This window comes from Erithacus rubecula (genome assembly GCF_903797595.1).
Source record: "Erithacus rubecula genome assembly, chromosome: 27".
In the NCBI taxonomy this organism is placed as follows: Eukaryota; Metazoa; Chordata; class Aves; order Passeriformes; family Muscicapidae; genus Erithacus; species Erithacus rubecula.
The window spans coordinates 3,257,150-3,271,173 of NC_136679.1; the positions used below are offsets into that span (position 1 = coordinate 3,257,150).

At 49.0% G+C, this 14,024-nt stretch overlaps 1 protein-coding gene across 1 annotated transcript; it reads left to right on the plus strand.

Moving 5' to 3' along the window:
• Positions 1-3,801: 3,801 nt before the first annotated feature.
• LOC306812774 (feather keratin Cos1-1/Cos1-3/Cos2-1-like) lies at positions 3,802-4,822 on the plus strand (the record flags this gene model as incomplete). The annotated part of the gene is given in 4 exon segments (XM_079327643.1): positions 3,802-4,033; positions 4,035-4,149; positions 4,496-4,497; positions 4,499-4,822. Coding segments are annotated over 4 exon segments (459 nt in total). The 5' UTR covers positions 3,802-4,015.
• Between the last annotated feature and the right edge of the window lie 9,202 nt (positions 4,823-14,024).

Consider the following 14,024-nt stretch of genomic DNA (forward strand, 5'->3'; position numbering starts at 1 on the left):
CCTCCACCTCTTTGGCCAGTGGACACATTCTAGTGATGCCCAGCCTCACCTTTTCACCCACAAGACCTGCACTGCTGTCACCAGGTAAATTGCTAATATAGGGGCAATCCAGCTCCTTGCTCTGCCTGGCACCCTTGGAGTCCCCCACTCTCTCTCTGCTCCACAGGCAGACCCAAGGCACAAGCATGACTCCTACCTGGGGACACTGTGACATCTGCACCACAGAGCGACTGCTGGGGCATCCTCCACTAGTGCCCATCTGCCCAATAACCCTTTTTATTGGCTTTCCCTACGAGAGACACAGTGTCTCTGTCCTTCCAGTCCAGTGCACACCAATAACAGCATTCTTTATGTGATTCTTTAATACAGCATCTGTTTGGGCCAAGACCTCAGTCTGACACAGCACCAGGTCGACAAGCTGGATGAATACATTTGACATTGGCTTTGGCATGAAGGAAGGCTGTGACCCATACCTGGAAGCACCAACAGTTCACTGGAAGCAGATCCATTTGGACAGTCTGAACAAGGAGAATAAGCAGTATTTCTTATTATCTCTCCAGGAGAAAGCAAACCCCATCATTTTGAACTCTCTAGCAGATGTGTCCTGACCTGGTGAGGCAGGCAGAGAGGGACTGTTCATGATCCTGAGGCAGTTCCAATCCTATTACACTGAACTAAATTAAGGATCTAAACTGGGAATCCTTGTTGGGGCTTGGCATCACCATCAGTGGAGTATGAGCTTTGGAGGATCAGGAGAAGGAGGGCTCAGGAAGCAGGTTGATTATAGTGCCTCTTTTTGGAGGGATTTCTAGGAGGCTGATGCCGTTACCTTTCAGCTGCATTTGAACTCCTGCTGCTTTGCAGAGCTCATGAACAGAGCCTGTAGAGCATCCCTCCCATGAGCAGCACAGTCTGTGAGGAGAGACACAAAAGGACGTGTTCATATACACCTGTCAAATATGCACCTGTGGTACATTTACACAAGTCTGGTTGCACACAAGAGCACCAAAGGCATGAATACATGTAGGAGCACACCCTACTGTGAACTCTGCTGAGGACACCAGGAGACAGCTGCAGCAGGGTTGGAGCCTTGTGGGAAGGGCAAGGCCCCAGGCAAGCTCATGGCATTGTTTATGTACTCACAGACTCACCCTCACAGAGAGTGGACAAGTCAAAACAAGGCAGAAGTTTTTCCTGCGGGCAGAGTTAGGTAAGGTGGGGTCAGACCCTGCAGCCCAATGCACACACATGGGGAGACAACAAATAACCATCAGGGTGAGCTGAGGAGGGAGGGATAGGGAAGGACATGGCCCATCCTCATACACAGGAGTCCTTAGACACCCAGCAGCAGACTGGATTTTTAGAGACAATATGAAAGACCTAGGGAACTACAGACTGGTAAACCTCACCTCTGTGCCTGGGGAGATCATGGAGCATATCCTCATGAAAGCAACTGTGAGTCATATTTGAGACAAGGAGGTGATCCAAAACAGCCAGCAAGGCTTCTCCTAGGGCAAGTAATGTCTGAGCAATCTGGTGGCCTTCAATGATGGAGTGACTGAAACAGTCAGCAAGGGAAGACTGGCCAGTGTCAGCTACCTTCAACATAGTCCACACAACATCTTTAACTCCAAATTAGAGAGATGTGTGGGGGGTTGACCCTGGCTTGGTGCCAGGCACCCACCAAAGCCACTCTATCACTCTCCTCTACAGGTGCACAGGAGAGAGAAAGTAAAACAATGGTTCATGAGTTGAGATAAGGACCAAAAGAGATCTGTCACCAAATACTGTCACAAGCAATACAGACTCAACTAAGGTGTATTAATTGAACTTATTATCAGCACAACCAGAAGAGGATAAAGAGAAGTAAATGAAGTCTTATTAAAAACCCCCAAAAAGCAAACATCTTCCCCCTACCTCCGTCTTCTTCCCAGCTTTACCTCCTCCTCCCCCCAGCAGATCAGGGAGGCAGGAATGGGGATCATCACAGGTTGTTCCTGCTGCTGATCAGGGAAAGGAGTGGGAGTCCTTCCCCTCCTCCAGGGTGGGGTGCCTCCCATGGCAGAAGTTCTCCATGAAGGAAATGAGTCCTTCCCACAGGCTATGGTTCCCCACAAACTGCTACAATGTGAGTCACTCTTCCACAGGGTCATTCGTTCAGGAGCCCTCACAGGGTCACAAGTCATTCCAGCAAACCTGTTCCAGCATGGGCTCCTCTCTCCATAGGACCCTGCAAGGACTCTGCTCCAGCAGGACTTCCCTCAGGGTCATGGTCTCCTCTCAGGCATCCATCTGCTCTGGTATGGGCTCCTCCAGGGGCTGCAGGTGCACCCCCATTCCCTCTGTGGGCTGCAGGGGCACAGCTGCCTCACCATGCCCTTCACCATGGGCTTCGGAGGAATCTCAGATCCACAGCCTGGAGCAATGTCTGCTCCTCCTTCTCCACTGACTTCAGTGTCTGCAGAGTTGTTTCTTTCACATACTCTCACTCTGCTGTTCTCTGGCCACAACTACACCAGTGCAATAACTTTTTTCCTTCTTTAACATGCATCACTGAGGCATCACTTCCATCTCTGATGGGCTGACCTTGGCCAGCAGTGGGTCTGTCCTGGAGCCAGCTGCCTTTGGCTCTGCTGGACACCGAGGAAGCTTCCAGCAACTTCTCATAGAAGCCACAGACCCCTGTAACCCTCCCACTTCCAAAACCAGGCCATACAAACCCAATACACATGGATTTGAAGGGTGTACTATTGTGAATATGAAAATGTCTGGATAGACACAGCTTTGGTCTGTGACTCTATAACCACATGGAGGTAGGGGAAGAGGGGCTTGACTCGAGGCTTTGTCTCGGGACAATCACAGGGATATTAGATCAGGTGTTCCCTTGGCATGTTTGAGATGACACAAAGCTGAGCAGTGCAGCTGACACTACAGAAGATTTCCATCTAGGGAGATCTGGAGAAAATTGAGAAGTTGGCCCATGAGAACCTGATGAAGTTTAAGAAGTTCAAGTGCAGGATGCAGCACCTGCATCAGGAAATCCCAGACATGAGTACAAACTGAGAGATGAACTCATTAAGAGCAGATCTGTGAAGAAAGACTTGGGAGTGCTGGTGGATGAAAACCTGGACATGAGCCGGCAGTTTGCATTTGCAGCCCAGAAAGCCAACTGCATCCTAGGCTAATCACAAAAGGCAGGACTGGCAGGTTGAAGGCAGCGATTCTCCTCATCTACTCTGATCTTCTGAGACCCCACCTAGGTTCAGACATGGAGTCTTCAGCACAAGAAAGACACGCTTCTATTAGAGGCTACAAAGATGCTCAGAGGGCTGGAGCAGCTCTCCTATGAGCACAGGCTCAGAGTTGTGGCTGTTCTGCAGGGAGAAGAGGATTTGAAGAAACATCATTGAGGCCTGTCAGTGTTTGAAGGGGACTTAGAAATAGATGGATGCTGACTTTTTACACAGGCAGACACTGATAGGACAAAGTGGAATGGTTTAAACTAAAAGAGGAAAGATACAGATTAGATGTTAGGAACAAATTCCTTACTCAAAGGGTGATGAGGCAATGGAACTTCTCATAGAAGCTGTGGCTGCTGCATCCCTGGAAGTGTTCAAGGCCAGGGAATGGGGCTTGGAACAACTTAATCTAGTGAGTGTCACTGCTTTTCTTTATGAAGGAGTTCCATCCAGACCAAGCCATTCTATGATTATAAGATTCTATGTTTCTATGAGTGCTGCAGCTTCTTCCTGAAAACAACACTTCAAACAACCCCAGAAGACTGATCAGGATAGCATCACTTGCCTGGTCTGGGCCCATCCATGCAGTACATAAACTGAGTCTTCTGCCTGCACTGCTGCATTCCTGCCTTAGAAATCCTGGGGCCTTTAATCCCAGGGATCAGAAGAAGCCTTCATTGGGGAACGGGCATGGAACAAACCTGGAAATGAAAAGGCAGCAGTGCAGGAAATGAAAGCACAGCCCATATCATTAGGTGCACTGGTTTGCATTCAAGATGAGCTTGCTGGGAAATTGTTACCTCTGCAAAGGCTGCCCCTGGTCCTGCGGCAGTGCAGGGCAGGTATAAAAGGCAGCCCAAGTCTCTGCTCTCTCATCCACTTCTCTTGCTTCCTTCAGCTTGGGAACCAGGTGAGTGTGAAGCCCCTTCTCTTTCTCTTCCAAAGTGAGATCTCCACTTGGTGGCCATCTCAACTGATGCTGGCTTTCTCATATTTGGGGATTGGAGCATCTGGTCATGAGAGAAGAAAGTGGGGAGGAGGCTGGCATAGAGAGCTGCTGGTGATGGTGCTGCCTTTTGCTTTATGTCCTGGGAGAGAACTTCCTGAGCTTCCTGCTGCTCTTTGTAGGGCTCCTGGCCCAGTCTCCAGCTTCCCACTCACGATGGCCTTTAGCTCTTCAGTGATGGGGTAACCAGGCTGCTCCTGAGCCACCCACCCAGCCTTGTGCTCTGTTTCTTGTTTTCTCTCTCTGCCAGGTACACTTGCAGCCTCAAGCCATGTCCTGCAACACCCAGTGCCGTCCCTGCCAGCCCTGTGGCCCCACCCCACTGGCCAACAGCTGCAATGAGCCCTGTGTCAGGCAGTGCCAGAACTCCACTGTTGTCATTGAGCCACCTGCTGTGGTAGTGACCCTGCCTGGCCCCATCCTCAGCTCCTTCCCGCAGAACACCGTGGTGGGATCCTCCACCTCTGCTGCTGTTGGCAGCATCCTCAGTTGTGATGGAGTTCCCATCAACTCTGGGGGCTTTGACCTCTCCTGCATCACCAGGCGCTACGGTGGCAACAGATGTCGTCCCTGCTGAAGCTGCTGAAAAGTTCCAATGAGACATCTTGAGGAACTCAGAACATGGTGTTGGGCAGAGGATCTAGGTTTTGGGTGCTGTTTGCAGGATAGCTGACCGAACTTGCCTTTCTCTCCCTTTTCAGTGTTTGCATTGATTCCTATGTGCTGCAATGTTCCCCAAAGGCCATCTTGGTAGAGACCATTTGGTTTCTCCCCTTTGTGGGGCAGGTAGACCCATATTATGCAGGAACTATTCCAGAGCCAAGGAGCACAGATTCTCTGCTGCTCTTGGTGCTGCCTGTGCTGCTGACCTTTGCTTTCAGTGGCTTTGTTTCCTTCTTTCATTTCATTAAAGTTCTGCTGCATTCAAGTCTGGCGTCTGTGTGGTCCTTCCCCCAGTTGCACTTCTGAATGCCAAAGGAGAAAGGTGTTACTTAGTCATGGACATGGGTGAGAGCATAAGGAGACCCTTCTCCATTCAGAGGAATGGAATTTTGGGGCACCATGGAGGGGAAATTATTAAGGTACAATCTCTTGGAGCTGAGGAAGACATCCCCTGACTGCTCTGCTCCCAGACACCATCAAGCCTTGTCTTGATGTGTCTTTGCCCACAAATGCCCAGAAAGCTGGGGAACCTTGAAGCAATAGCTGCCCCATGATCTCCTGAGGAATGGTTTTCCTGTCAGTGTGGTCAGAGCTGCATTGGGGTCATTGGTGTGAGGGTCCTGGGTGTAATTTCCTCTGCAGAACAACAGGAGTTGGAATGCAGAGAACAATCATTGCGTTTGATCAAGGTTTCTACTCCACCTTCCTCTCCCCATCATGACTCATTAATAAGTGAGGACAAATACCCATTGAGTACTTTCCTTTCCCTATGTCATAGTCCTTTAGATAAGACCATGTTGAATCTGAGGTCTCAGCTTACCTGACACAGCACCAGGCTGATGGTGTGCACTGGCACATTTGGCATTAGCTTGAATATGAGGCAGAGACATATCTCACACCAGACAGTATTGCCATTGTAGTGCAAGAAAACTCATTTGAGCATAGCCTAGATGAAACTGGCAGGACTTCTTAGCCTTTCTGCTGTCCATAAAGCAAGCCTCACCTTTTGAAGTCCCTAGATCTTGGGATAGCTGTGTCCTGGCCTGGAGAAGCAGAGAGTGCAGACTGCAAGCCATGTTTAGGCATTCCTAATATTGTTTACAGTGAATTAAACTGAGGATCCAAATTGTATGGAATCATCTTAATTCATTCTAGGAATCATCATCAGCAGAGTGTGAGCTTTGAAGCAGTAGGAAAAGGAGGATTGAAGCTAGAGAAGACTGCATTTCAGTGCCTGTGGTGAGGATAATTCTCTGCCAGGTTTGTTCTGTTATTGCTCAGCTACACGGAAGTTCCTTCAGACTCTGGGTGATCTGTGGAGCTTATTGGTAGAGCAGTGGAGAATGTCATTGCTGTTAAGTAGAGCAATTCATCATGAGAAGGGACACACAGACACACTTATGCACATCAGAAAGAAATCATGCACAAATTTTTGCACCTATGTATATTCACACAGTCACAGCTGCACACAAGTACACATGAGACAAGAACATGCAAAGTCACAGCCAGCACAGTTTCATGAGAGGGAAGTCCTGCTTGTCAGATCTGATTTCCTTTTATGACAAGGTAATTCACCTGCTTAATCAAGGGAAGACAGTTGATGTAATCTTTTTCACTTCAGTGAAACTTTTGATACTGTCTCCCCAGGATCCTCCTGGACAAAATGTCCGGCCCACAGGTGGATAAACACATGATGTGAGGGGTGAGCAACTGGCTCACAGGTCAGGCACAAAGCATGACAGTGACTGGGGTGACATCAGACCAGTGACCTGCCAATACTGGGGTTCAGAAATGCTTCATCCTCAGACCTGTGCTCTTCATCATCTACATAAAGGACTGGAATGCAGGAATGAAAGTTCATGGATGATACAAAACTGGGAGGAGCTGTCAACTCCCTCAAACACAGGGACACCCTGCAGAGAGAACTCCACAAATCAGAGGGCTGGGCAATCACCAACCATAACAAGGACAAGTGCCAGATTCTGCAGCTGGAATGGAGCAATCCTGAATGTACAGACAGACTGGGGAACAAGAGCCTGGAAAGCAGTGTCATGGAAAGGGATCTGGGGGTCCTGGTTGATAACAAGCTGGATATGAGTCAGCAGTGCCCTGGCAGCCAGGAGGGTCACTGTGTCCTGGGGGGCATCAGGTCAAGCATGACCAGTGGCAAAAGGATTGTCCTGCTCTGCTTAGCACTGGGGTGGTCTCACCCTGAGTTCTTAATGCAGCTGTGGGCATCACAATTTAAAAGGAGACATTATCCTATTGGAGAGTGTCCAAAGGAGGCCACAAGGAGTGAGAAGGGCCTTGAGGGGAAGTTGTATAAGGAGCATCTGAGGTCACTTGGTCTGTTCAGCCTGGGGAGGAGGGGATTGAGGTCAGACCTCATTTCAGTCTACAGCTTCCTCATGATGGGGACGAGGAGGGGAAGACACTGATCTCTGCTCTGTGGGGACAGGACTAGAAAGAATAGGCTGCAGTTGTGTCAGAAGAAGTTTAGGTTGGATATTAGAAAATTGTTCTTTGTCCAGAGGGTGGTCAGGTACTTGCCTAGGCTCCCCAGGACAGTATTCTCAGGCACATAGGGTGACTCTTGGCAGTGCCCTGTGCTACAAGCTGGACATGATGATCTTGTGGGTCCCTTCCAGCTCAGCATATTCTGTGATTCTGTGAAAGAATGAACCATGGCCTCTGCTGTGGACATGTGGAGATGATAGTGACTGGACTGGAGCATTCTGGAGAGGAACAAAGATGCAGACATGGGCTCCACACATTTTTCTCTGGAAGAGGAGGAGCAGAATTTGTCTGGGTTCATAAAATCCAGGAGCTGAGTCATTCCTTGCCAACAGGGCATCTACAGACCCCCACAGCAGTGATCCAGACTGACATTATTTGCTTTTACTACACTTGCCCATTATGTCACATGAGTCCTCTGCCCTAGCTGATGTATTTTGATCCCGAATTGAATTGTTCGGGCCTCTTATCTTGCCAAAAAAAAAAAGAAAAAAAAGAAAAAGAATCTCTTGGAAACGTGCCTGAAATAAAAAATAATACAGGAAATAAAAACACAGTCATTCAAGAAGCCAAGCCACAACCCATAGCATTAAATGGTATGTTTTGCATTTCAAATGTGATATTTTGCATTCAGGATGAGTCTGACAGAAAATAACTCAGAGGCTGGGCAGTGGCTGCATAGGAGCTGGTAGCTCTTTTGGAGCCTGGCAGGATAAGGCCAACAAGCACTCATACATCTCTGCAGAGCCTCCACCTCCTGGCCCAGCATGTTCTTTGACTCGCTCCTGATGTGGTGCTCCTCATGTATTCCTGTATTTTTCTTCCTCCCTGCCCTCTTTCCAAGTGCCCCTTGTGTCCCAAGACATGCCCTGCATACAGCAGTGCCAGCCTTGCACAACCCCACTGCTCAACAGCTGCAATGAGGGATGGGGTTTTGAGAAAAGCGCAGGGAACTAAATGAAGAGTTTTTATTAAAAAAGAAAACAAACACAAAAAACCTTGACCTTTTTCACAGGAACTGACTACGAGGCTGTGCTGATTTTGCATTAATTGGCACTTCAGTAGCATCCATGGAAGAAAACTTCCTCCGTGACTTGATGGGATCAATCATAGGCTGATTTGGGTGTTGACAGCCTGGGAAACTAATTGGAGGATTTGATCCACGTCTGTGAATTCCCATTTTGAAGTAAGCAAAGGCAGGCAAGGTCTGTTTTCTCTTCTGTCAGGAGTGCAGGTCCCAGGGCCTGGCCCGGCTCCTCTGCAGGCCTGGCGGGACAGGGCCGGGCCCTGGGAGGGAAGCTGCCATGTCCGGCAGGGAGGAGGGGTGGCCGTGGGCAGTGGGTGCTGTGGCTGGGCCCAGGGAGGCTGAGTGAGCTCCACCTGTTCCTCCCACCCTTTCCAGAGTAGCCGCTGCTGTTTCTGAGGCCAGCCTGTCCCAGCACAGCCTGAGTCTCCTGAGATCCTGGACAGCTCCAGTGTGGCCTGGCACAGCCTCTGCATCCACCATGTGAGACTTTATCCCTTCCAATTCTCTAATAATACTGGCAGACCTTCAATACTCTCTTGAGGAAGAGGAAAAAAGAACAGAGAGGATACACTAAAGTCAGTGAAGCAGGAGTCAGGATCCACATGGAAAGAGGAATGAGGAGGTGCCGTGAATTTAGGCTGAAAATCCTTTTGTAAGCTATGGGGATGGACTGTAATACACTAAAGATTCCTATAAACCATGGAGAAAGACATGGTGGGGTGGAGTGTTCAATTTGTAGATCATGAGAAAATGTACCTGTGCATGAACAGAGAGAGAAGAGTGATGAAGACCCTTTGCCCAAGGGGAGAAGAGGACCTCTGTTCTTAGACATGAAGATAATTTTAAAGATAGATGCAGAGAATTTTTGTTTTTGAACAGCTCATCCTCAAAATACCCCATGAGTTTGACATGGCTCATAAGCACAGCTCTGGAAAGGCTGTGAAGAGGAGTTTCACGATTGCAGACTTCTGGGTGGCTGCTATTCATGAAAAGTGAAGCCGCGAGGGAGCTGTTTTATTGTCTTGGAAAGGTCCCCATAGCCTGACAAGGGGAGACTCCTCTCCCTAGAATGAACTGAAAAAAAGACTGTCCTTAAGTCGATAACTGACTGAAGTATTGCTGTATGTTGTTGAGAAGGAGAAGAGGGTGTGAGAGAGGGGAGGAGAGGTGTTCTGAAGGTTTTATTCTGAATTCTATTATTATTTTAGGTTGTTAATAAAAGTTTTCTTTACACCCTTCAAGTTTTAAGCCTGCTTTGCTTTTACTCCTAATCCTATCTCACAGCAGAAAATGAGTATACTGAAATTGGTGAATCAAAAACACTACAGAGGCTTGGGTGAGTCTCTGATTGCTTCCTATCAACCTAGCACACAGAGAGGAGAATGGACAAGTGTTCCCTGCACAGCACATGGCAAATACTTTCCTATCCTAGGATGCACAGGGAAACCAGTACCAAAGCAGATTTTTTCACCACTCTTTCCCTCTTCTCTAGCCACTGACATTGACTCCTTCTGGAAGAATGTAATGGCCTGAAGGTCTCTGAGTCCACCAAGGAAATAGTGCTCCAGGAGAAGAGCTCACCTTTCCCCAAGATCAGCCTCACACATACACACCTCCCCTCCCTCCCGTGGGTTGTTGCTTAGCCCAGGAAGCTCCCTGCATCAGGGTGACTTGCACAGCACACAGGTACAAGGCACTGTCAGAGCCCTCCACTTCCTCCACCTTCAGCACACTGGATTTCCCCGTGGTGTTCAGGTGCATGGTGATACGGCCGCTGTGCCTGGGGCCAGTCCCTGATTGATAGGAGAGCAGCTGGGGGGCTTGGCCTTTCTGCAGCTGGTACCAGAACAGGCATAAAAGTTATTGCTCTGGTAGGCACAACATTCAACTCTCCTCTCCTCTCCTCTCCTCTCCTCGCCTCTCCTCTCCTCTCCTCTCCTCTCCTCTCCTCTCCTCTCCTCCTCTCCTCTCCTCTCCTCTCCTCTCCTCTCCTCTCCTCGTCCTCTCCTCTCCTCTCCTCTCCTCTCCTCTCCTCTCCTCTCCTCTCCTCTCCTCTCCTCTCCTCTCCTCTCCTCTCCTCTCCTCTCCTCTCCTCTCCTCTCCTCTCCTCTCCTCTCCTCTCCTCTCCTCTCCTCTCCTCTCCTCTCCTCTCCTCTCCTCTCCTCTCCTCTCCTCTCCTCTCCTCTCCTCTCCTCTCCTCTCCTCTCCTCTCCTCTCCTCTCCTCTCCTCTCCTCTCCTCTCCTCTCCTCTCCTCTCCTCTCCTCTCCTCTCCTCTCCTCTCACTTGTCATGGCTGGGTGACAGTGATCTGCCCAATAGTACTTGGAAGAAAGCACTGGTCAGTGATTCTGCAGGGAAAAGCTCTAAGATGCAAAACAAGGGGATGCAAAGCAGCAGCAGAAAAAGGTCCCATTTTGTTTCTTGTTCTGTGCTACAGCCACATTTAATGAAAGAGCAAGGGAGAAGGGTGTTTGGGCAGGAGGTTTGAGACCTCATCTCAGCATATATCCCACAGCAAAATAATGCCATTTGACTCCTATAGAGATACCCTAGAGAGAACCAGATCTTCCATAGCTAATATATTGCCCAGAGTCTCCAGGGAACAGCCTGTAGCACCTCGTCTTTCTGTGCTGGCTCCAGGACACATCCAGCAGAATGAGAGACCTGTGAAATGTTTCATCCTGCTCCTCATTTCTTGTCCTTTTGGAAGTGTCCAAGGTTAAGGCAGAGAAAAAAAGCAAGCCCTGGCTCTGCAAACATGCAGGAGGAGTGGACAGTCAGGGCATGTTGCACAACACATGCCAGCTAGGGGAGAGACTGAGACGCTCTAAGAATGATTGGGATGAGAGAGCTTTTGTGTCCCTGCATCAACTCTCTAAGGTCCTGTCTGTTTGGGTTGAATGGTAAGAAAATGTTTACTGGAGAGAAAAAGAGCTTCTGCAATACTTCTTCACATGCATCTATGAAAGATCAGGCTGAGACTGATCAGAAGAAAAAGGGACAAGTGACAGAAGATTGGAGGAAGAAAAATAAGAAAGGGGTCTGATCTGATCAGGAAAGGAGATAGTTTTCCTCTTTCTCATTATTTTTAAATTTTCAAGTACTAACAGCATCTAGACAAAACAGGCACAAACCAACATATTAACTGATGTTTCCCATAATTTGACCATAATTCAAGACATAATTCAAAGTTTCAGTCAGGAAGACATAGACAGACAGGTTATATTCATCCATACATGGGAGAAATGTTGTGATTTAATACTGAAGCCTTAAGTCCCTTGCACAAACTCAACCAAAAGTAATTTACCAGACTGTGTACTGAGTATATGACTGGCATGAATCCTAACTTGTGAATTACCTCAGACCTGCATGTCAGGACAGATTTGCCTGCCTGTGCTGTGGGAGTGCATCTTATCTGCCTGTGCACCTGTGTGGGAGCCATGGATCCTAGACTAGATAAGGGAGTTGTGGAAAAGGAAGACACGAAGCTGTGGGCTTCAGGAATTCTTGTTTCCCGTAACAACTGTTGCTCGATGTCTCCCTGATGGCCTTTAGCTGCTGAATATCCAGGGGTAACTTTGTCAACTCCAAGGAAAAGGGCAGGAAGAAAAATCCACTTTAGGGAACCCCATTCTCTGCTTCCTCCAGCTATTTTCCCTGAGCAGACTAAAAGATTTGCTAGAAAACAAAGTAGGACTTAGAGACCCAGACTTGGATGCAAAACAACTTTATTGAGTGTAAAGAAGAAAAGGAGGTGGCTCACAGAGAGCACCAGGTGCAGCCACTAAGACGCAGTGGAGCTCCTGCAGGGGGTCCATCTGCTTGCCCTAAAGAGAGAGAGAGGGCAGTACATCCCCCTAGGCTGGCCTGAGGAGACATGAACAGCAAAGACAAAAAAAAAGCGAAAGAAGGGAATGGCTTGACGTTGTAAAGACAATGTCCCAAAGCTTTATCTCCTTCCCAGAACTATGTTCTGAGGTCATGAAAGTTCTTGCCCAAGGATGTTGCCAGCAGCATCTTTAGCAGGGACGGCATCTGTTGCCACCATAGCAGCTGGTGATGCAGGAGAGGTCAAAGCCCCCAGAGTTGATGGGCACTCCACCACAGCTGAGGATGTTGCCAACAGCAGCAGAGGTGGAGGATCCCACGGCAGTGTTCTGTGGGAAGGTGCTGAGGATGGGGCCAGGCAGGGTCACCACCACAGGCGAGGGCTGGATGGCCACATGGGAGTCCTGGCACTGCCTGACACAGCACTCATTGCAGCTGTTGGCCAGCGGGCAGGGGCCGCAGGGCTGGCAGCAAGGGTTGCAGGGCTGGCAGCAGGACATGGCTTGGGGTCAGTGGAGCACCTGGGATAGAAGGAAAGGAGAACCAGAAAGTGAGGACACATGAGGAGCAGCACTGCACCCAAACACCCTGCAGCCAAGGCACCTGCTGGCCCACATTGCACTGCCCAGCTCCAAGCCCAGGAGCCAGCTGAGCCAAGTGCCAGCCTCTCTCTGTCTGCACAAGACCTTCTCTCCCCTGCCCTCTCCCAGCACAAGCATTTTCCAACCCTGGGCTGTGACAGTCCCTGTCATCTCAGACCTACAGCCAGGAAGGAGCTGGTCTTGAAGAAGCAGGATCAGGAGAAGAAGAGGTTTCTCACTCACCTGATTCCTGAGGAGAAGGAGGTGAGAGAAGTGGATGAGAATGCAGAGACTTGGGCTGCCTTTTATAGCAGTCCTGCACTGCCTCAGGCCCAGAGGCACCTTAGTGGAAGTCATAATTTTGTGACCAGGTCATGTCAAATGTGAAACATCTCAGCTAATGGTAGGGCTGTGTCCTGGTTTCCTGCATTACTACCTTTTCATTTCCTGGCTTCTGCCACGTGCTTTCCTATATGAAGATCTCTTTCTGTAATGCTGGGATGAGAGGCTCAAGGATTTCTGAGGCAGGAGTCTCTGATCAAGGGCTGTTGGCATTCCTTGTGGTAATGGTAATATTCACTTGGGTCATTTCTGAGTGGCTTGTTTTTGTCCAAGTTGTCAGGAAATGGGCACCCCTTTTGTGCTTCTTGCCCACACACTGAAGGACTGCCACGTGAGGGGACATGACAGAGCTTCTTCCACTCTGCTCTTTCTTATCCCCTGTTCTCTATGTCTCCCCAGCCAGTCTAGTGGGGATATTTGCCTTCTCTCCCTCTGCATGGCAGGCAGATGGGCACCCTTGAGGAGCTTCACTGCATTTTAGTGACTGCCTCAGTGGTCTCCTTTTCTTCCTTAGACTCATTAAAGTTGTTGTGCTCTCATGCCTTCGCCTCCAAGTTCCCCTTTCTTCTGTGGCAACTCTTCTAATCTGTTAATGTATAAAGTTAAAAAAAGCAGAGGGTGGGAGTCCCTGCAGTGGATTTTCCTCTGTGCTCTTTCCCTTGGAGCTAATGAAGACATCCTTGACTACTGCACAAAGGCCACCTGTGAAATCACAAGTTCAAACAATGGCAGCAGTGGGAATGGGACGCAAAAATTCCTTTGCCTTCAGCCTTGAGCAATGCTCTAATCCATGTTATCACTCAGATATCCATGGTCCCCTACAT